At 36.0% G+C, this 24,660-nt stretch overlaps 1 protein-coding gene across 3 annotated transcripts in view; it reads right to left on the minus strand.

Annotated features, from left to right (window-relative positions):
- The window catches only part of LOC115125707 (chromodomain-helicase-DNA-binding protein 4-like), a 92,380-nt gene that overhangs the window by 24,865 nt on the left and 42,855 nt on the right, over nt 1-24,660 (minus strand). For all 3 annotated transcript variants that reach the window (XM_065027886.1, XM_065027885.1, XM_065027884.1), the window contains 9 exons: nt 4,427-4,548; nt 4,034-4,207; nt 3,637-3,778; nt 3,251-3,382; nt 3,066-3,183; nt 2,787-2,911; nt 2,606-2,698; nt 2,376-2,517; nt 1,003-1,178 (listed from right to left, as the gene is read on the minus strand). In XM_065027886.1, the coding sequence (XP_064883958.1) occupies nt 1,003-1,178; nt 2,376-2,517; nt 2,606-2,698; nt 2,787-2,911; nt 3,066-3,183; nt 3,251-3,382; nt 3,637-3,778; nt 4,034-4,207; nt 4,427-4,548 (1,224 nt within the window). The remainder of the gene's footprint in view (nt 1-1,002; nt 1,179-2,375; nt 2,518-2,605; nt 2,699-2,786; nt 2,912-3,065; nt 3,184-3,250; nt 3,383-3,636; nt 3,779-4,033; nt 4,208-4,426; nt 4,549-24,660) is intronic.

Consider the following 24,660-nt stretch of genomic DNA (forward strand, 5'->3'; position numbering starts at 1 on the left):
CACAGGTTAGCAATGATGGAATAACTCATATACTAACACACACACACTCAGGTTAGCAATGATGGAAGAACTTATATACTAACACACACACAGGTTAGCAATGATGGAATAACTCATATACTAACACACACACAGGTTAGCAATGATGGAATAACTCATATACTAACACACACACAGGTTAGCAATGATGGAATAACTCATATACTAACACACACACAGGTTAGCAATGATGGAATAACTCATATACTAACACACACACAGGTTAGCAATGATGGAATAACTCATATACTAACACACACACAGGTTAGCAATGATGGAATAACTCATATACTAACACACAGGTTAGCAATGGTGGAAGAACTCATATACTAACACACACACACAGGTTAGCAATGATGGAAGAACTCATATACTAACACACACACAGGTTAGCAATGATGGAAGAACTCATATACAAACATACACACAGGTTAGCAATGATGGAAGAACTCATATACTAACACACACACAGGTTAGCAATGATGGAAGAACTCATATACTAACACACACACAGGTTAGCAATGATGGAAGAACTCATATACTAACACAAACACACAGGTTAGCAATGGTGGAAGAACTCATATACTAACACACACACACACAGGTTAGCAATGATGGAAGAACTCATATACTAACACACACACACAGGTTAGCAATGATGGAAGAACTCATATACTAACACACACACAGGTTAGCAATGATGGAAGAACTCATATACTAACACACACACAGGTTAGCAATGATGGAAGAACTCATATACTAACACACACACAGGTTAGCAATGATGGAAGAACTCATATACTAACACACACACAGGTTAGCAATGATGGAATAACTTGTACACAAACACATTCAAGTGTAATAACACAGACTCAGAAGTATGGTCATCTCTCCTGTTCATCACCTTCCACAGTATCTCTCTCATACACACACACACACACACACACACACACACACACACACCTCCTCCTCCTCGTCCTTGACAACGTATTGGGCCACTTTGAAGGAGCTGAGGTACTCGTTCATGCTCTGGATCTCTGTGTCCTCAGTGGACTCTGACTCCTGGTTCCTGTCCAGCAGTCTGTCTATGGCCTTGTCATCATAATGTATGACCTGGCTGTCATCCTCCTTGTTGTCCCCTGAGACGGAAAGGGACAAGGAAAGAGAGTGGCATACAATGAAAGACCTGGCTGTCATCCTCCTTGTTGTCCCCTGAGACGGAAAGGGACAAGGAAAGAGAGTGGCATACAATGAAAGACCTGGCTGTCATCCTCCTTGTTGTCCCCTGAGACGGAAAGGGACAAGGAAAGAGAGTGGCATACAATGAAAGACCTGGCTGTCATCCTCCTTGTTGTCCCCTGAGACGGAAAGGGACAAGGAAAGAGAGTGGCATACAATGAAAGACCTGGCTGTCATCCTCCTTGTTGTCCCCTGAGACGGAAAGGGACAAGGAAAGAGAGTGGCATACAATGAAAGACCTGGCTGTCATCCTCCTTGTTGTCCCCTGAGACGGAAAGGGACAAGGAAAGAGAGTGGCATACAATGAAAGACCTGGCTGTCATCCTCCTTGTTGTCCCCTGAGACGGAAAGGGACAAGGAAAGAGAGTGGCATACAATGAAAGACCTGGCTGTCATCCTCCTTGTTGTCCCCTGAGACGGAAAGGGACAAGGAAAGAGAGTGGCATACAATGAAAGACCTGGCTGTCATCCTCCTTGTTGTCCCCTGAGACGGAAAGGGACAAGGAAAGAGAGTGGCATACAATGAAAGACCTGGCTGTCATCCTCCTTGTTGTCCCCTGAGACGGAAAGGGACAAGGAAAGAGAGTGGCATACAATGAAAGACCTGGCTGTCATCCTCCTTGTTGTCCCCTGAGACGGAAAGGGACAAGGAAAGAGAGTGGCATACAATGAAAGACCTGGCTGTCATCCTCCTTGTTGTCCCCTGAGACGGAAAGGGACAAGGAAAGAGAGTGGCATACAATGAAAGACCTGGTTGTCATCCTCCTTGTTGTCCCCTGAGACGGAAAGGGACAAGGAAAGAGAGTGGCATACAATGAAAGACCTGGCTGTCATCCTCCTTGTTGTCCCCTGAGACGGAAAGGGACAAGGAAAGAGAGTGGCATACAAGGAAAGACCTGGCTGTCATCCTCCTTGTTGTCCCCTGAGACGGAAAGGGACAAGGAAAGAGAGTGTAAGAAAGACTGGAGAGGCCACACACCTAGTTTCCAGGTTGTTAGTTTGAAGGAAAACCAGCAGGCATTACGGCCCCCGACAACGGGAATGACTACCTGTTTGGAGTGGACTGACCTGGTTATGGTTAGTAGTTAGTGACTCACCCTCTCCCAGCTCGTCCTTGAACAGCTCCTCTGTTCCAAACTTGAGGATGTCATCCAGCTCCTGTTTAGACATGGAACCTGTCTTACTGCCCAGCCCAGGACGCACCACCAGGTGGGTCAACATCATCTTCTTCTTAGCCACCTGGAGGAGAGGATGAGAGGAGAATTAGTGTCTGTCTTTTACCTACCACTCTGTATGAGTCTGGTAGGCCTTGGTATACTGGGTTTACCTGAGTGATCCGCTCTTCCACAGACGCCTTGGTAACGAAGCGATAGATCATAACCTTCTTATTCTGACCAATCCTGTGAGCTCTGCTGAATGCCTGAGAGAGAGGGGAAGAGATTGGAAGAGGAGAGGTGAGCAGGAGGTGTGCTTCAAGTGTGTGTGTGTGTGTGTGTGTGTGTGTGTACCTGGATGTCGTTGTGGGGGTTCCAGTCGGAGTCGTAGATGACGACGGTGTCGGCGGTTGCCAGATTGATGCCCAACCCTCCTGCTCTGGTAGAGAGCAGGAAGGCAAATTGAGGGGCGCCAGGAGCTGAGGAGAGAGAGAGAGAGGAGAAGGGAGAGAAAGAGGGAGGGAGGGAGGTGACACAATAGAAACTTCCAATTCATATTTTTTCCCAGTTAAAGTTACTGTTCCAATTGTGCTGTCGTTAGTGTATCCATGAACCCATGTGTGTGTGTCTCACCGTTGAAGCGGTCGATGGCCTCCTGTCTCATGCCCCCCGTTACACTTCCATCAATCCTCTCGTACTTATAACCCTCGTTCTCCAGGAAGTCCTCCAGCAGGTCCAACATCTTAGTCATCTACCAGGAGACAGAGACAGTTAGTGTGTGTGTGTGTGTGTGTGTGTGTGTGTGTGTGTGTGCGTACCTGAGAGAAGACGAGCACTCTATGCCCTCCCTCCTTGAGTTTAACCATCATCTTTTGCAACAGAGTCAGTTTCCCAGAAGCCCTTGTGAGGGCACTGCCCTCGTACATTCCGTTTGGAATCTTTGGCGCCTCCTGCAGGAGATCAATCAATCAAACATCAGTCCTTTACTTAATTAAAGCTCATCATCAAGCAGACTGCATCCAGATCAAAGCATCTTAAACACATTCTGTTTAGTCTGTTAGGTTAAGTTTTGGAAATATAACAAACAAAATCATATACATTCAATACAATATTTACTCGTATACAAACACACAGATTGATGTCCTCCTTCAAGCACCGAATCAATGGTATGGCCCATGTCTCAGAGAATGGGTTGAGATCGTACCATTGCGGCTCCGGGAAAGAGGTAGGGGTGGTTGCAACACTTCTTGAGGTCCATGACCACGTTGAGCAAGGACACTTGGTTTCCTCCTCCGCGGGTGTTCAGGGCGTCAAAGTTACGCGTCAAGATGAACTTGTAGTACTTCCTGCATCACACAATTAAATTAATACCCGAAAACAAGAAATAGAAGCCAACATGAGACTTCTGCAAACACTACAATACTGACATTCAATCCTCTATTTCCTTATTCTCTATACTTCTCCGCTCATTAGCATGTGCTGGCACTGATTGTACTGCACTGTTGAGGGAGATAGCAAGTAAGCATTTCGCGTGACAAATCCAATTTGATTTGATTGCTAGCACCATCCTCCCCACCCACCCTCCCCTTCTCATCACTTACTTCTGCATGGGACTGAGCTCCACTCGTAGGATGAGCTCTGTCTTGGAGGGCATGTGTTTGAAGACGTCGGCCTTCAGTCTCCTGAGCATGTGTGGTCCCAGCATATCATGCAACTTCTTGATCTGGTCTTCTTTGGCGATGTCAGCAAACTCTTCCAGGAACCCCTCTAGGTTACTGCAGAGCAGAGAGGGAGAGAAGAGGGGGGACTTTTGTTATTGTTTTGGTTACTGGATTTGTTCAAAAAGAAACATCAGGACTACAAAACACTCAGCAATAGCAGCACTCTCTCTCACACACACACACACACACACACACACACACACACACACACACACACACACACACACACACACACACACACACACACACACACAGTAGTGTAGGCATACTGACTTGAATCTCACTGGGGTGAGGAAGTTGAGCAGGTGGAAGAGTTCCTCCAGGTTGTTCTGTAGAGGTGTACCAGTCAGCAGCAGCTTGTGCTGGAGAGGGTAGTTATTCAGAATCCTAAAGAACTACACAGAGAGAGAGATAGAGACAGCGTTTTATACTTCCACTGTCCTCTTCACAAAACAGGGTGATCTCTCATATTTGACTGGTTATAACCATAACTATACTAATAAACGCTGTATTCAGTATGCAAGGATATGTCATATTATAATGTTTATGGTAATGCTTATGACTATAATGGTTATGGTACTGGTTATGACTATGATGGTTATGGTACTGGTTATGACTATAATGGTTATGGTACTGGTTATGACTATAATGGTTATGGTAATGGTTATTGAATATAATGGTTATGGTACTGGTTATGGCTATAATGGTTATGATACTGGTTATGACTATAATGGTTATGGTACTGGTTATGACTATAATGGTTATGGTAATGGTTATGACTATAATGGTTATGGTACTGGTTATGACTATAATGGTTATGGTACTGGTTATGACTATAATGGTTATTACTATACTGGTTATGACTATAATCGTTATGACTATAATGGTTATGGTACTGGTTATGACTATACTGGTTATTGAATATAATGGTTATGGTACGGGTTATTGACTATAATGGTTATGGTACTGGTTATGGTAATGGTTATTGAATATAATGGTTATGATACTGATTATGTCTCTAATGGTTATGGTAATAATTATTGAATATAATGGTTATGGTACTGGTTATGTCTATAATGGCCATGGTACTGGTTATGTCTATAATGGCCATGGTACTGGTTATGTCTATAATGGTTATGTCTATAATGGATATGTCTATAATGGTTATGTCTATAATGGTCATGGTACTGGTTATGTCTATAATGGTTATGGTAATAATTATTGAATATAATGGTTATGGTACTGGTTATGTCTATAATGGTTATGGTACTGGTTATGGCTATAATGGCCATGGTACTGGTTATGTCTATAATGGCCATGGTACTGGTTATGGCTATAATGGTTATGGTACTGGTTATGACTATAATGGTTATGGTACTGGTTATGTCTATAATGGTTATGGTAATGGTTATGTCTATAATGGTTATGGTACTGGTTATGTCTATAATGGCCATGGTACGGGTTATGTCTATAATGGTTATGGTACTGTTTATGTCTATAATGGTTATGGTACTGGTTATGTCTATAATGGTTATGGTACTGGTTATGTCTATAATGGCCATGGTACTGGTTATGTCTATAATGGTTATGGTACTGGTTATGACTATAATGGTTATGGTACTGGTTATGTCTATAATGGTTATGGTACTGGTTATGTCTATAATGGTTATGGTAATGGTTATGGTACTGGTTATGTCTATAATGGTTATGGATATGGTTATGGTACTGGTTATGTCTATAATGGCCATGGTACTGGTTATGTCTATAATGGTTATGGTACTGGTTATGACTATAATGGTTATGGTAATGGTTATGGCTATAATGGTTATGGTCCTGGTTATGACTATAATGGTTATGGTACTGGTTATTGAATATAATGGTTACGGTACTGGTTATGAATATAATGGTTATGGTACTGGTTATGTCTATAATGGTTATGGTACTGGTTATGACTATAATGGTTATGGTACTGGTTATGACTATAATGGTTATGATACTGGTTATGACTATAATGGTTATGGTACTGGTTATGTCTATAATGGTTATGAATATAATGGTTATGGTACTGGTTATGTCTATAATGGTTGTGTCTATAATGGTTATGTTACTGGTTATGTCTATAATGGTTATGATACTGGTTATGACTATAATGGTTATGACACTGGTTATTGAATATAATGGTTATGGTACTGGTTATGTCTCTAATGGTTATGGTAGTGGTTATGTCTATAATGGCCATGGTACTGGTTATGACTATAATGGTTATGGTACTGGTTATGACTATAATGGTTATGGTACTGGTTATTGAATATAATGGTTATGGTACTGGTTATGTATCTAATGGTTATGGTACTGGTTATGTCTATAATGGTTATGGTACTGGTTATGTCTATAATGGTTATGGTACTGGTTATGTCTATAATGGTTATGGTACTGGTTATGTCTATAATGGTTATGGTACTGGTTATGACTATAATGGTTATGGTACTGGTTATGACTATAATGGTTATGGTACTGGTTATGACTATAATGGTTATGGTACTGGTTATTGAATATAATGGTTATGGTACTGGTTATTGAATATAACGGTTATGGTACTGGTTATGTCTATAATGGTCATGGTACTGGTTATGACTATACTGGTTATGGTACTGGTTATGTCTATAATGGTTATGGTACTGGTTATTGAATATAATGGTTATGGTACTGGTTATGACTATAATGGTTATGGTACTGGTTATGGTACTGGTTATGACTATAATGGTTATGGTACTGGTTATGACTATAATGGTTATGGTACTGGTTATGACTATAATGGTTATGGTACTGGTTATTGAATATAATGGTTATGGTACTGGTTATGTCTCTAATGGTTATGGTACTGGTTATGACTATAATGGTTATAGTAATGGTTATTGAATATAATGGTTATGGTACTGGTTATGTCTCTAATGGTTATGGTACTGGTTATGTCTATAATGGCCATGGTACTGGTTATGTCTATAATGGTTATGGTACTGGTTATGACTATAATGGTTATGGTACTGGTCATGTCTATAATGGTTATGGTACTGGTTATGTCTCTAATGGTTATGGTACTGGTTATTGAATATAATGGTTATGGTACTGGTGGTACTGGTTATGTCTATAATGGTTATGTTACTGGTTATGACTATAATAGTTATGGTACTGGTTATGCCTATAATGGTTATGTCTATAAATGGTTATGGTACTGATTATGACTATAATGGTTATGGTACTGGTTATGACTATAATGGTTATGGTACTGGTAATGTCTATAATGGTTATGGTACTGGTTATGTCTCTAATGGTTATGGTAGTGGTTATGTCTATAATGGCCATGGTACTGGTTATGACTATAATGGTTATGGTACTGGTTATGTCTATAATGGTTATGGTACTGGTTATGTCTATAATGGTTATGGTACTGGTTATGACTATAATGGTTATGGTACTGGTTATGACTATAATGGTTATGGTACTGGTTATGTCTATAATGGTTATGGTACTGGTTATGTCTCTAATGGTTATGGTACTGGCTATGACAATACTGGTTATGACTATAATGGTTATAGTAATGGTTATTGAATATAATGGTTATGGTACTGGTTATGTCTCTAATGGTTATGGGACTGGTTATGACTATAATGGTTATGGTACTGGTTATTGAATATAATGGTTATGGTAATGGTTATGTCTATAATGGTTATGGGACTGGTTATGACTATAATGGTTATGGTACTGGTTATGTCTATAATGGTTATGGTACTGGTTATGTCTCTAATGGTTATGGTACTGGCTATGACAATACTGGTTATGACTATAATGGTTATAGTAATGGTTATTGAATATAATGGTTATGGTACTGGTTATGTCTCTAATGGTTATGGGACTGGTTATGACTATAATGGTTATGGTACTGGTTATTGAATATAATGGTTATGGTAATGGTTATGTCTATAATGGTTATGGGACTGGTTATGACTATAATGGTTATGGTACTGGTTATGACTATAATGGTTATGGTACTGGTTATTGAATATAATGGTTATGGTACTGGTTATGTCTATAATGGTTATGGTACTGGTTATGTCTATAATGGTTATGGTACTGGTTATGTCTATAATGGCCATGGTACTGGTTATGACTATAATGGTTATGGTACTGGTTATGTCTATAATGGCCATGGTACTGGTTATGTCTATAATGGTTATGGTACTGGTTATGTCTCTAATGGTTATGGTACTGGCTATGACTATACTGGTTATGACTATAATGGTTATGGTAATGGTTATGGTACTGGTTATGTCTATAATGGCCATGGTACTGGTTATGTCTATAATGGTTATGGTATTGGTTATGTCTCTAATGGTTATGGTACTGGTTATGACTATAATGGTTATGGTACTGGTTATGACTATAATGGTTATGGTACTGGTTATTGAATATAATGGTTATGGTACTGGTTATGTCTCTAATGGTTATGGTACTGGTTATGTCTATAATGGTTATGGTACTGGTTATGTCTATAATGGTTATGGTACTGGTTATGTCTATAATGGTTATGGTACTGGTTATGTCTATAATGGTTATGGTACTGGTTATGACTATAATGGTTATGGTACTGGTTATGACTATAATGGTTATGGTACTGGTTATGGCTATAATGGTTATGGTACTGGTTATGACTATAATGGTTATGGTACTGGTTATGACTATAATGGTTATGGTACTGGTTATTGAATATAATGGTTATGGTACTGGTTATTGAATATAACGGTTATGGTACTGGTTATGTCTATAATGGTCATGGTACTGGTTATGACTATACTGGTTATGGTACTGGTTATGTCTATAATGGTTATGGTACTGGTTATTGAATATAATGGTTATGGTACTGGTTATGACTATAATGGTTATGGTACTGGTTATGGTACTGGTTATGACTATAATGGTTATGGTACTGGTTATGTCTATAATGGCCATGGTACTGATTATGTCTATAATGGTTATGGTACTGGTTATGTCTCTAATGGTTATGGTACTGGCTATGACTATACTGGTTATGACTATAATGGTTATGGTAATGGTACTGGTTATGTCTATAATGGCCATGGTACTGGTTATGTCTATAATGGTTATGGTACTGGTTATGACTATAATGGTTATGGTACTGGTTATTGAATATAATGGTTATGGTAATGGTTATGTCTATAATGGTTATGGGACTGGTTATGACTATAATGGTTATGGTACTGGTTATGACTATAATGGTTATGGTACTGGTTATTGAATATAATGGTTATGGTACTGGTTATGTCTCTAATGGTTATGGTACTGGTTATGTCTATAATGGTTATGGTACTGGTTATGTCTATAATGGTTATGGTACTGGTTATGTCTATAATGGTTATGTCTATAATGGTTATGGTACTGGTTATGACTATAATGGTTATGGTACTGGTTATGACTATAATGGTTATGGTACTGGTTATGGCTATAATGGTTATGGTACTGGTTATGGCTATAATGGTTATGGTACTGGTTATGACTATAATGGTTATGGTACTGGTTATGACTATAATGGTTATGGTACTGGTTATTGAATATAATGGTTATGGTACTGGTTATTGAATATAATGGTTATGGTACTGGTTATGTCTATAATGGTCATGGTACTGGTTATGACTATACTGGTTATGGTACTGGTTATGTCTATAATGGTTATGGTACTGGTTATTGAATATAATGGTTATGGTACTGGTTATGACTATAATGGTTATGGTACTGGTTATGTCTCTAATGGTTATGGTACTGGTTATGACTATAATGGTTATAGTAATGGTTATTGAATATAATGGTTATGGTACTGGTTATGTCTCTAATGGTTATGGTACTGGTTATGACTATAATGGTTATGGTACTGGTTATGTCTATAATGGCCATGGTACTGGTTATGTCTATAATGGTTATGGTACTGGTTATGACTATAATGGTTATGGTACTGGTTATGTCTATAATGGTTATGGTACTGGTTATGTCTATAATGGTTATGGTACTGGTTATGACTATAATGGTTATGGTACTGGTTATGCCTATAATGGTTATGTCTATAAATGGTTATGGTACTGATTATGACTATAATGGTTATGGTACTGGTTATGACTATAATGGTTATGGTACTGGTAATGTCTATAATGGTTGTGTCTATAATGGTTATGTTACTGGTTATGACTAAAATAGTTATGGTACTGGTTATGCCTATAATGGTTATGGTACTGATTATGACTATAATGGTTATGGTACTGGTTATGACTATAATGGTTATGGTACTGGTAATGTCTATAATGGTTGTGTCTATAATGGTTATGTTACTGGTTATGTCTATAATGGTTATGATACTGGTTATGACTATAATGGTTATGACACTGGTTATTGAATATAATGGTTATGGTACTGGTTATGTCTCTAATGGTTATGGTAGTGGTTATGTCTATAATGGCCATGGTACTGGTTATGACTATAATGGTTATGGTACTGGTTATGTCTATAATGGTTATGGTACTGGTTATGTCTATAATGGTTATGGTACTGGTTATGACTATAATGGTTATGGTTATGACTATAATGGTTATGGTACTGGTTATGTCTATAATGGTTATGGTACTGGTTATGTCTCTAATGGTTATGGTACTGGCTATGACAATACTGGTTATGACTATAATGGTTATAGTAATGGTTATTGAATATAATGGTTATGGTACTGGTTATGTCTCTAATGGTTATGGGACTGGTTATGACTATAATGGTTATGGTACTGGTTATTGAATATAATGGTTATGGTAATGGTTATGTCTATAATGGTTATGGGACTGGTTATGACTATAATGGTTATGGTACTGGTTATGACTATAATGGTTATGGTACTGGTTATTGAATATAATGGTTATGGTAATGGTTATGGTACTGGTTATGTCTATAATGGTTATGGTACTGGTTATGTCTATAATGGTTATGGTACTGGTTATGTCTATAATGGCCATGGTACTGGTTATGACTATAATGGTTATGGTACTGGTTATGTCTATAATGGCCATGGTATGGTTATGTCTATAATGGTTATGGTACTGGTTATGTCTCTAATGGTTATGGTACTGGCTATGACTATACTGGTTATGGTAATGGTTATGGTACTGGTTATGTCTATAATGGCCATGGTACTGGTTATGTCTATAATGGTTATGGTATTGGTTATGTCTCTAATGGTTATGGTACTGGTTATGACTATAATGGTTATGGTACTGGTTATGACTATAATGGTTATGGTACTGGTTATTGAATATAATGGTTATGGTACTGGTTATGTCTCTAATGGTTATGGTACTGGTTATGTCTATAATGGTTATGGTACTGGTTATGTCTATAATGGTTATGGTACTGGTTATGTCTATAATGGTTATGGTACTGGTTATGTCTATAATGGTTATGGTACTGGTTATGACTATAATGGTTATGGTACTGGTTATGACTATAATGGTTATGGTACTGGTTATGGCTATAATGGTTATGGTACTGGTTATGACTATAATGGTTATGGTACTGGTTATGACTATAATGGTTATGGTACTGGTTATTGAATATAATGGTTATGGTACTGGTTATTGAATATAACGGTTATGGTACTGGTTATGTCTATAATGGTCATGGTACTGGTTATGACTATACTGGTTATGGTACTGGTTATGTCTATAATGGTTATGGTACTGGTTATTGAATATAATGGTTATGGTACTGGTTATGACTATAATGGTTATGGTACTGGTTATGGTACTGGTTATGACTAATGGTTATGGTACTGGTTATGTCTATAATGGCCATGGTACTGGTTATGTCTATAATGGTTATGGTACTGGTTATGTCTCTAATGGTTATGGTACTGGCTATGACTATACTGGTTATGACTATAATGGTTATGGTAATGGTTATGGTACTGGTTATGTCTATAATGGCCATGGTACTGGTTATGTCTATAATGGTTATGGTACTGGTTATGACTATAATGGTTATGGTACTGGTTATTGAATATAATGGTTATGGTAATGGTTATGTCTATAATGGTTATGGGACTGGTTATGACTATAATGGTTATGGTACTGGTTATGACTATAATGGTTATGGTACTGGTTATTGAATATAATGGTTATGGTACTGGTTATGTCTATAATGGTTATGGTACTGGTTATGTCTATAATGGTTATGGTACTGGTTATGTCTATAATGGCCATGGTACTGGTTATGACTATAATGGTTATGGTACTGGTTATGTCTATAATGGCCATGGTACTGGTTATGTCTATAATGGTTATGGTACTGGTTATGTCTCTAATGGTTATGGTACTGGCTATGACTATACTGGTTATGACTATAATGGTTATGGTAATGGTTATGGTACTGGTTATGTCTATAATGGCCATGGTACTGGTTATGTCTATAATGGTTATGGTATTGGTTATGTCTCTAATGGTTATGGTACTGGTTATGACTATAATGGTTATGGTACTGGTTATGACTATAATGGTTATGGTACTGGTTATTGAATATAATGGTTATGGTACTGGTTATGTCTCTAATGGTTATGGTACTGGTTATGTCTATAATGGTTATGTCTATAATGGTTATGGTACTGGTTATGTCTATAATGGTTATGGTACTGGTTATGTCTATAATGGTTATGGTACTGGTTATGACTATAATGGTTATGGTACTGGTTATGACTATAATGGTTATGGTACTGGTTATGGCTATAATGGTTATGGTACTGGTTATGACTATAATGGTTATGGTACTGGTTATGACTATAATGGTTATGGTACTGGTTATTGAATATAATGGTTATGGTACTGGTTATTGAATATAACGGTTATGGTACTGGTTATGTCTATAATGGTCATGGTACTGGTTATGACTATACTGGTTATGGTACTGGTTATGTCTATAATGGTTATGGTACTGGTTATTGAATATAATGGTTATGGTACTGGTTATGACTATAATGGTTATGGTACTGGTTATGGTACTGGTTATGACTATAATGGTTATGGTACTGGTTATGTCTATAATGGCCATGGTACTGGTTATGTCTATAATGGTTATGGTACTGGTTATGTCTCTAATGGTTATGGTACTGGCTATGACTATACTGGTTATGACTATAATGGTTATGGTAATGGTTATGGTACTGGTTATGTCTATAATGGCCATGGTACTGGTTATGTCTATAATGGTTATGGTACTGGTTATGACTATAATGGTTATGGTACTGGTTATGACTATAATGGTTATGGTACTGGTTATTGAATATAATGGTTATGGTACTGGTTATGTCTCTAATGGTTATGGTACTGGTTATGTCTATAATGGTTATGGTACTGGTTATGTCTATAATGGTTATGGTTACTATAATGGTTATGTCTATAATGGTTATGGTACTGGTTATGACTATAATGGTTATGGTACTGGTTATGACTATAATGGTTATGGTACTGGTTATGGCTATAATGGTTATGGTACTGGTTATGGCTATAATGGTTATGGTACTGGTTATGACTATAATGGTTATGGTACTGGTTATGACTATAATGGTTATGGTACTGGTTATTGAATATAATGGTTATGGTACTGGTTATTGAATATAACGGTTATGGTACTGGTTATGTCTATAATGGTCATGGTACTGGTTATGACTATACTGGTTATGGTACTGGTTATGTCTATAATGGTTATGGTACTGGTTATTGAATATAATGGTTATGGTACTGGTTATGACTATAATGGTTATGGTACTGGTTATGTCTCTAATGGTTATGGTACTGGTTATGACTATAATGGTTATAGTAATGGTTATTGAATATAATGGTTATGGTACTGGTTATGTCTCTAATGGTTATGGTACTGGTTATGACTATAATGGTTATGGTACTGGTTATGTCTATAATGGCCATGGTACTGGTTATGTCTATAATGGTTATGGTACTGGTTATGACTATAATGGTTATGGTACTGGTTATGTCTATAATGGTTATGGTACTGGTTATGTCTATAATGGTTATGGTACTGGTTATGACTATAATGGTTATGGTACTGGTTATGCCTATAATGGTTATGTCTATAAATGGTTATGGTACTGATTATGACTATAATGGTTATGGTACTGGTTATGACTATAATGGTTATGGTACTGGTAATGTCTATAATGGTTGTGTCTATAATGGTTATGTTACTGGTTATGACTAAAATAGTTATGGTACTGGTTATGCCTATAATGGTTATGGTACTGGTTATGACTATAATGGTTATGGTACTGGTAATGTCTATAATGGTTGTGTCTATAATGGTTATGTTACTGGTTATGTCTATAATGGTTATGATACTGGTTATGACTATAATGGTTATGACACTGGTTATTGAATATAATGGTTATGGTACTGGTTATGTCTCTAATGGTTATGGTAGTGGTTATGTCTATAATGGCCATGGTACTGGTTATGACTATAATGGTTATGACTATAATGGTTATGGTACTGGTTATGTCTATAATGGTTATGGTACTGGTTATGTCTCTAATGGTTATGGTACTGGCTAATGGTTATGACTATAATGGTTATAGTAATGGTTATTGAATATAATGGTTATGGTACTGGTTATGTCTCTAATGGTTATGGGACTGGTTATGACTATAATGGTTATGGTACTGGTTATTGAATATAATGGTTATGGTAATGGTTATGTCTATAATGGTTATGGGACTGGTTATGACTATAATGGTTATGGTACTGGTTATGACTATAATGGTTATGGTTATGACTATAATGGTTATGGTACTGGTTATGTCTATAATGGTTATGGTACTGGTTATGTCTCTAATGGTTATGGTACTGGCTATGACAATACTGGTTATGACTATAATGGTTATAGTAATGGTTATTGAATATAATGGTTATGGTACTGGTTATGTCTCTAATGGTTATGGGACTGGTTATGACTATAATGGTTATGGTACTGGTTATTGAATATAATGGTTATGGTAATGGTTATGTCTATAATGGTTATGGGACTGGTTATGACTATAATGGTTATGGTACTGGTTATGACTATAATGGTTATGGTACTGGTTATTGAATATAATGGTTATGGTAATGGTTATGGTACTGGTTATGTCTATAATGGTTATGGTACTGGTTATGTCTATAATGGTTATGGTACTGGTTATGTCTATAATGGCCATGGTACTGGTTATGACTATAATGGTTATGGTACTGGTTATGTCTATAATGGCCATGGTACTGGTTATGTCTATAATGGTTATGGTACTGGTTATGTCTCTAATGGTTATGGTACTGGCTATGACTATACTGGTTATGGTAATGGTTATGGTACTGGTTATGTCTATAATGGCCATGGTACTGGTTATGTCTATAATGGTTATGGTATTGGTTATGTCTCTAATGGTTATGGTACTGGTTATGACTATAATGGTTATGGTACTGGTTATGACTATAATGGTTATGGTACTGGTTATTGAATATAATGGTTATGGTACTGGTTATGTCTCTAATGGTTATGGTACTGGTTATGTCTATAATGGTTATGGTACTGGTTATGTCTATAATGGTTATGGTACTGGTTATGTCTATAATGGTTATGGTACTGGTTATGTCTATAATGGTTATGGTACTGGTTATGACTATAATGGTTATGGTACTGGTTATGACTATAATGGTTATGGTACTGGTTATGGCTATAATGGTTATGGTACTGGTTATGACTATAATGGTTATGGTACTGGTTATGACTATAATGGTTATGGTACTGGTTATTGAATATAATGGTTATGGTACTGGTTATTGAATATAACGGTTATGGTACTGGTTATGTCTATAATGGTCATGGTACTGGTTATGACTATACTGGTTATGGTACTGGTTATGTCTATAATGGTTATGGTACTGGTTATTGAATATAATGGTTATGGTACTGGTTATGACTATAATGGTTATGGTACTGGTTATGGTACTGGTTATGACTAATGGTTATGGTACTGGTTATGTCTATAATGGCCATGGTACTGGTTATGTCTATAATGGTTATGGTACTGGTTATGTCTCTAATGGTTATGGTACTGGCTATGACTATACTGGTTATGACTATAATGGTTATGGTAATGGTTATGGTACTGGTTATGTCTATAATGGCCATGGTACTGGTTATGTCTATAATGGTTATGGTACTGGTTATGACTATAATGGTTATGGTACTGGTTATTGAATATAATGGTTATGGTAATGGTTATGTCTATAATGGTTATGGGACTGGTTATGACTATAATGGTTATGGTACTGGTTATGACTATAATGGTTATGGTACTGGTTATTGAATATAATGGTTATGGTACTGGTTATGTCTATAATGGTTATGGTACTGGTTATGTCTATAATGGTTATGGTACTGGTTATGTCTATAATGGCCATGGTACTGGTTATGACTATAATGGTTATGGTACTGGTTATGTCTATAATGGCCATGGTACTGGTTATGTCTATAATGGTTATGGTACTGGTTATGTCTCTAATGGTTATGGTACTGGCTATGACTATACTGGTTATGACTATAATGGTTATGGTAATGGTTATGGTACTGGTTATGTCTATAATGGCCATGGTACTGGTTATGTCTATAATGGTTATGGTATTGGTTATGTCTCTAATGGTTATGGTACTGGTTATGACTATAATGGTTATGGTACTGGTTATGACTATAATGGTTATGGTACTGGTTATTGAATATAATGGTTATGGTACTGGTTATGTCTCTAATGGTTATGGTACTGGTTATGTCTATAATGGTTATGTCTATAATGGTTATGGTACTGGTTATGTCTATAATGGTTATGGTACTGGTTATGTCTATAATGGTTATGGTACTGGTTATGACTATAATGGTTATGGTACTGGTTATGACTATAATGGTTATGGTACTGGTTATGGCTATAATGGTTATGGTACTGGTTATGACTATAATGGTTATGGTACTGGTTATGACTATAATGGTTATGGTACTGGTTATTGAATATAATGGTTATGGTACTGGTTATTGAATATAACGGTTATGGTACTGGTTATGTCTATAATGGTCATGGTACTGGTTATGACTATACTGGTTATGGTACTGGTTATGTCTATAATGGTTATGGTACTGGTTATTGAATATAATGGTTATGGTACTGGTTATGACTATAATGGTTATGGTACTGGTTATGGTACTGGTTATGACTATAATGGTTATGGTACTGGTTATGTCTATAATGGCCATGGTACTGGTTATGTCTATAATGGTTATGGTACTGGTTATGTCTCTAATGGTTATGGTACTGGCTATGACTATACTGGTTATGACTATAATGGTTATGGTAATGGTTATGGTACTGGTTATGTCTATAATGGCCATGGTACTGGTTATGTCTATAATGGTTATGGTACTGGTTATGACTATAATGGTTATGGTACTGGTTATGACTATAATGGTTATGGTACTGGTTATTGAATATAATGGTTATGGTACTGGTTATGTCTCTAATGGTTATGGTACTGGTTATGTCTATAATGGTTATGGTACTGGTTATGTCTATAATGGTTATGGTACTGGTTATGTCTATAATGGTTATTGTACTGGTTATGACTATAATGGTTATGGTACTGGTTATGACTATAATGGTTATGGTACTGGTTATGGCTATAATGGTTATGGTACTGGTTATGGCTATAATGGTTATGGTACTGGTTATGACTATAATGGTTATGGTACTGGTTATGACTATAATGGTTATGGTACTGGTTATTGAATATAATGGTTATGGTACTGGTTATTGAATATAACGGTTATGGTACTGGTTATGTCTATAATGGTCATGGTACTGGTTATGACTATACTGGTTATGGTACTGGTTATGTCTATAATGGTTATGGTACTGGTTATTGAATATAATGGTTATGGTACTGGTTATGACTATAATGGTTATGGTACTGGTTATGTCTCTAATGGTTATGGTACTGGTTATGACTATAATGGTTATAGTAATGGTTATTGAATATAATGGTTATGGTACTGGTTATGTCTCTAATGGTTATGGTACTGGTTATGACTATAATGGTTATGGTACTGGTTATGTCTATAATGGCCATGGTACTGGTTATGTCTATAATGGTTATGGTACTGGTTATGACTATAATGGTTATGGTACTGGTTATGTCTATAATGGTTATGGTACTGGTTATGTCTATAATGGTTATGGTACTGGTTATGACTATAATGGTTATGGTACTGGTTATGCCTATAATGGTTATGTCTATAAATGGTTATGGTACTGATTATGACTATAATGGTTATGGTACTGGTTATGACTATAATGGTTATGGTACTGGTAATGTCTATAATGGTTGTGTCTATAATGGTTATGTTACTGGTTATGACTAAAATAGTTATGGTACTGGTTATGCCTATAATGGTTATGGTACTGGTTATGACTATAATGGTTATGGTACTGGTAATGTCTATAATGGTTGTGTCTATAATGGTTATGTTACTGGTTATGTCTATAATGGTTATGATACTGGTTATGACTATAATGGTTATGACACTGGTTATTGAATATAATGGTTATGGTACTGGTTATGTCTCTAATGGTTATGGTAGTGGTTATGTCTATAATGGCCATGGTACTGGTTATGACTATAATGGTTATGGTTATGACTATAATGGTTATGGTACTGGTTATGTCTATAATGGTTATGGTACTGGTTATGTCTCTAATGGTTATGGTACTGGCTATGACAATACTGGTTATGACTATAATGGTTATAGTAATGGTTATTGAATATAATGGTTATGGTACTGGTTATGTCTCTAATGGTTATGGGACTGGTTATGACTATAATGGTTATGGTACTGGTTATTGAATATAATGGTTATGGTAATGGTTATGTCTATAATGGTTATGGGACTGGTTATGACTATAATGGTTATGGTACTGGTTATGACTATAATGGTTATGGTACTGGTTATTGAATATAATGGTTATGGTACTGGTTATGTCTATAATGGTTATGGTACTGGTTATGTCTATAATGGTTATGGTACTGGTTATGTCTATAATGGCCATGGTACTGGTTATGACTATAATGGTTATGGTACTGGTTATGTCTATAATGGCCATGGTACTGGTTATGTCTATAATGGTTATGGTACTGGTTATGTCTCTAATGGTTATGGTACTGGCTATGACTATACTGGTTATGACTATAATGGTTATGGTAATGGTTATGGTACTGGTTATGTCTATAATGGCCATGGTACTGGTTATGTCTATAATGGTTATGGTATTGGTTATGTCTCTAATGGTTATGGTACTGGTTATGACTATAATGGTTATGGTACTGGTTATGACTATAATGGTTATGGTACTGGTTATTGAATATAATGGTTATGGTACTGGTTATGTCTCTAATGGTTATGGTACTGGTTATGTCTATAATGGTTATGGTACTGGTTATGTCTATAATGGTTATGGTACTGGTTATGTCTATAATGGTTATGGTACTGGTTATGTCTATAATGGTTATGGTACTGGTTATGACTATAATGGTTATGGTACTGGTTATGACTATAATGGTTATGGTACTGGTTATGGCTATAATGGTTATGGTACTGGTTATGACTATAATGGTTATGGTACTGGTTATGACTATAATGGTTATGGTACTGGTTATTGAATATAATGGTTATGGTACTGGTTATTGAATATAATGGTTATGGTACTGGTTATGTCTATAATGGTCATGGTACTGGTTATGACTATACTGGTTATGGTACTGGTTATGTCTATAATGGTTATGGTACTGGTTATTGAATATAATGGTTATGGTACTGGTTATGACTATAATGGTTATGGTACTGGTTATGGTACTGGTTATGACTATAATGGTTATGGTACTGGTTATGACTATAATGGTTATGGTACTGGTTATGACTATAATGGTTATGGTACTGGTTATTGAATATAATGGTTATGGTACTGGTTATGTCTCTAATGGTTATGGTACTGGTTATGTCTATAATGGTTATGGTACTGGTTATGTCTATAATGGTTATGGTACTGGTTATGTCTATAATGGTTACGGTACTGGTTATGTCTATAATGGTTATGGTACTGGTTATGACTATAATGGTTATGGTACTGGTTATGACTATAATGGTTATGGTACTGGTTATGGCTATAATGGTTATGGTACTGGTTATGACTATAATGGTTATGGTACTGGTTATGACTATAATGGTTATGGTACTGGTTATTGAATATAATGGTTATGGTACTGGTTATTGAATATAACGGTTATGGTACTGGTTATGTCTATAATGGTCATGGTACTGGTTATGTCTCTAATGGTTATGGTACTGGCTATGACTATACTGGTTATGACTATAATGGTTATGGTAATGGTTATGGTACTGGTTATGTCTATAATGGCCATGGTACTGGTTATGTCTATAATGGTTATGGTATTGGTTATGTCTCTAATGGTTATGGTACTGGTTATGACTATAATGGTTATGGTACTGGTTATGACTATAATGGTTATGGTACTGGTTATTGAATATAATGGTTATGGTACTGGTTATGTCTCTAATGGTTATGGTACTGGTTATGTCTATAATGGTTATGGTACTGGTTATGTCTATAATGGTTATGGTACTGGTTATGTCTATAATGGTTATGGTACTGGTTATGTCTATAATGGTTATGGTTATGGTACTGGTTATGTCTATAATGGTTATGGTAATGGTTATGGTACTGGTTATGTCTATAATGGTTATGGTAATGGTTATGGTACTGGTTATGTCTATAATGGCCATGGTACTGGTTATGTCTATAATGGTTATGGTACTGGTTATGACTATAATGGTTATGGTACTGGTTATTGAATATAATGGTTACGGTACTGGTTATGTCTCTAATGGTTATGGTACTGGTTATTGAATATAATGGTTATGGTACTGGTTATGACTATAATGGTTACGGTACTGGTTATGACTATACTGGTTATGAATATAATGGTTATGGTACTGGTTATGACTATAATGGTTATGGTACTGGTTATGCCTATAATGGTTATGGTACTGGTTATGACTACAATGGTTATATGGTACTGGTTATGACTATAATGGTTATGGTACTGGTTATGACTATAATGGTTATGATACTGGTTATGACTATAATGGTTATGGTACTGGTTATGTCTATAATGGTTATGGTACTGGTTATGTCTATAATGGTTATGGTACTGGTTATGTCTATAATGGTTATGTTACTGGTTATGACTATAATAGTTATGGTACTGGTTATGCCTATAATGGTTATGTCTATAATGGTTATGGTACTGATTATGACTATAATGGTTATGGTACTGGTTATGACTATAATGGTTATGGTACTGGTCATGTCTATAATGGTTGTGTCTATAATGGTTATGGTACTGGTTATGTCTATAATGGTTATGATACTGGTTATGACTATAATGGTTATGGTACTGGTTATTGAATATAATGGTTATGGTACTGGTTATGTCTCTAATGGTTATGGTAGTGGTTATGTCTATAATGGCCATGGTACTGGTTATGACTATAATGGTTATGGTACTGGTTATGTCTATAATGGTTATGGTACTGGTTATGTCTATAATGGTTATGGTACTGGTTATTGAATATAATGGTTATGGTACTGGTTATGTCTCTAATGGTTATGGTACTGGTTATGACTATAATGGTTATAGTAATGGTTATTGAATATAATGGTTATGGTACTGGTTATGTCTCTAATGGTTATGGTACTGGTTATGTCTATAATGGCCATGGTACTGGTTATGTCTATAATGGTTATGGTACTGGTTATGACTATAATGGTTATGGTACTGGTCATGTCTATAATGGTTATGGTACTGGTTATGTCTCTAATGGTTATGGTACTGGTTATTGAATATAATGGTTATGGTACTGGTGGTACTGGTTATGTCTATAATGGTTATGTTACTGGTTATGACTATAATAGTTATGGTACTGGTTATGCCTATAATGGTTATGTCTATAAATGGTTATGGTACTGATTATGACTATAATGGTTATGGTACTGGTTATGACTATAATGGTTATGGTACTGGTAATGTCTATAATGGTTATGGTACTGGTTATGTCTCTAATGGTTATGGTAGTGGTTATGTCTATAATGGCCATGGTACTGGTTATGACTATAATGGTTATGGTACTGGTTATGTCTATAATGGTTATGGTACTGGTTATGTCTATAATGGTTATGGTACTGGTTATGACTATAATGGTTATGGTACTGGTTATGACTATAATGGTTATGGTACTGGTTATGTCTATAATGGTTATGGTACTGGTTATGTCTCTAATGGTTATGGTACTGGCTATGACAATACTGGTTATGACTATAATGGTTATAGTAATGGTTATTGAATATAATGGTTATGGTACTGGTTATGTCTCTAATGGTTATGGGACTGGTTATGACTATAATGGTTATGGTACTGGTTATTGAATATAATGGTTATGGTAATGGTTATGTCTATAATGGTTATGGGACTGGTTATGACTATAATGGTTATGGTACTGGTTATGTCTATAATGGTTATGGTACTGGTTATGTCTCTAATGGTTATGGTACTGGCTATGACAATACTGGTTATGACTATAATGGTTATAGTAATGGTTATTGAATATAATGGTTATGGTACTGGTTATGTCTCTAATGGTTATGGGACTGGTTATGACTATAATGGTTATGGTACTGGTTATTGAATATAATGGTTATGGTAATGGTTATGTCTATAATGGTTATGGGACTGGTTATGACTATAATGGTTATGGTACTGGTTATGACTATAATGGTTATGGTACTGGTTATTGAATATAATGGTTATGGTACTGGTTATGTCTATAATGGTTATGGTACTGGTTATGTCTATAATGGTTATGGTACTGGTTATGTCTATAATGGCCATGGTACTGGTTATGACTATAATGGTTATGGTACTGGTTATGTCTATAATGGCCATGGTACTGGTTATGTCTATAATGGTTATGGTACTGGTTATGTCTCTAATGGTTATGGTACTGGCTATGACTATACTGGTTATGACTATAATGGTTATGGTAATGGTTATGGTACTGGTTATGTCTATAATGGCCATGGTACTGGTTATGTCTATAATGGTTATGGTATTGGTTATGTCTCTAATGGTTATGGTACTGGTTATGACTATAATGGTTATGGTACTGGTTATGACTATAATGGTTATGGTACTGGTTATTGAATATAATGGTTATGGTACTGGTTATGTCTCTAATGGTTATGGTACTGGTTATGTCTATAATGGTTATGGTACTGGTTATGTCTATAATGGTTATGGTACTGGTTATGTCTATAATGGTTATGGTACTGGTTATGTCTATAATGGTTATGGTACTGGTTATGACTATAATGGTTATGGTACTGGTTATGACTATAATGGTTATGGTACTGGTTATGGCTATAATGGTTATGGTACTGGTTATGACTATAATGGTTATGGTACTGGTTATGACTATAATGGTTATGGTACTGGTTATTGAATATAATGGTTATGGTACTGGTTATTGAATATAACGGTTATGGTACTGGTTATGTCTATAATGGTCATGGTACTGGTTATGACTATACTGGTTATGGTACTGGTTATGTCTATAATGGTTATGGTACTGGTTATTGAATATAATGGTTATGGTACTGGTTATGACTATAATGGTTATGGTACTGGTTATGGTACTGGTTATGACTATAATGGTTATGGTACTGGTTATGTCTATAATGGCCATGGTACTGGTTATGTCTATAATGGTTATGGTACTGGTTATGTCTCTAATGGTTATGGTACTGGCTATGACTATACTGGTTATGACTATAATGGTTATGGTAATGGTACTGGTTATGTCTATAATGGCCATGGTACTGGTTATGTCTATAATGGTTATGGTACTGGTTATGACTATAATGGTTATGGTACTGGTTATTGAATATAATGGTTATGGTAATGGTTATGTCTATAATGGTTATGGGACTGGTTATGACTATAATGGTTATGGTACTGGTTATGACTATAATGGTTATGGTACTGGTTATTGAATATAATGGTTATGGTACTGGTTATGTCTATAATGGTTATGGTACTGGTTATGTCTATAATGGTTATGGTACTGGTTATGTCTATAATGGCCATGGTACTGGTTATGACTATAATGGTTATGGTACTGGTTATGTCTATAATGGCCATGGTACTGGTTATGTCTATAATGGTTATGGTACTGGTTATGTCTCTAAT

Source organism: Oncorhynchus nerka, linkage group LG14 (genome assembly GCF_034236695.1).
Source record: "Oncorhynchus nerka isolate Pitt River linkage group LG14, Oner_Uvic_2.0, whole genome shotgun sequence".
Classification (NCBI taxonomy): Eukaryota; Metazoa; Chordata; class Actinopteri; order Salmoniformes; family Salmonidae; genus Oncorhynchus; species Oncorhynchus nerka.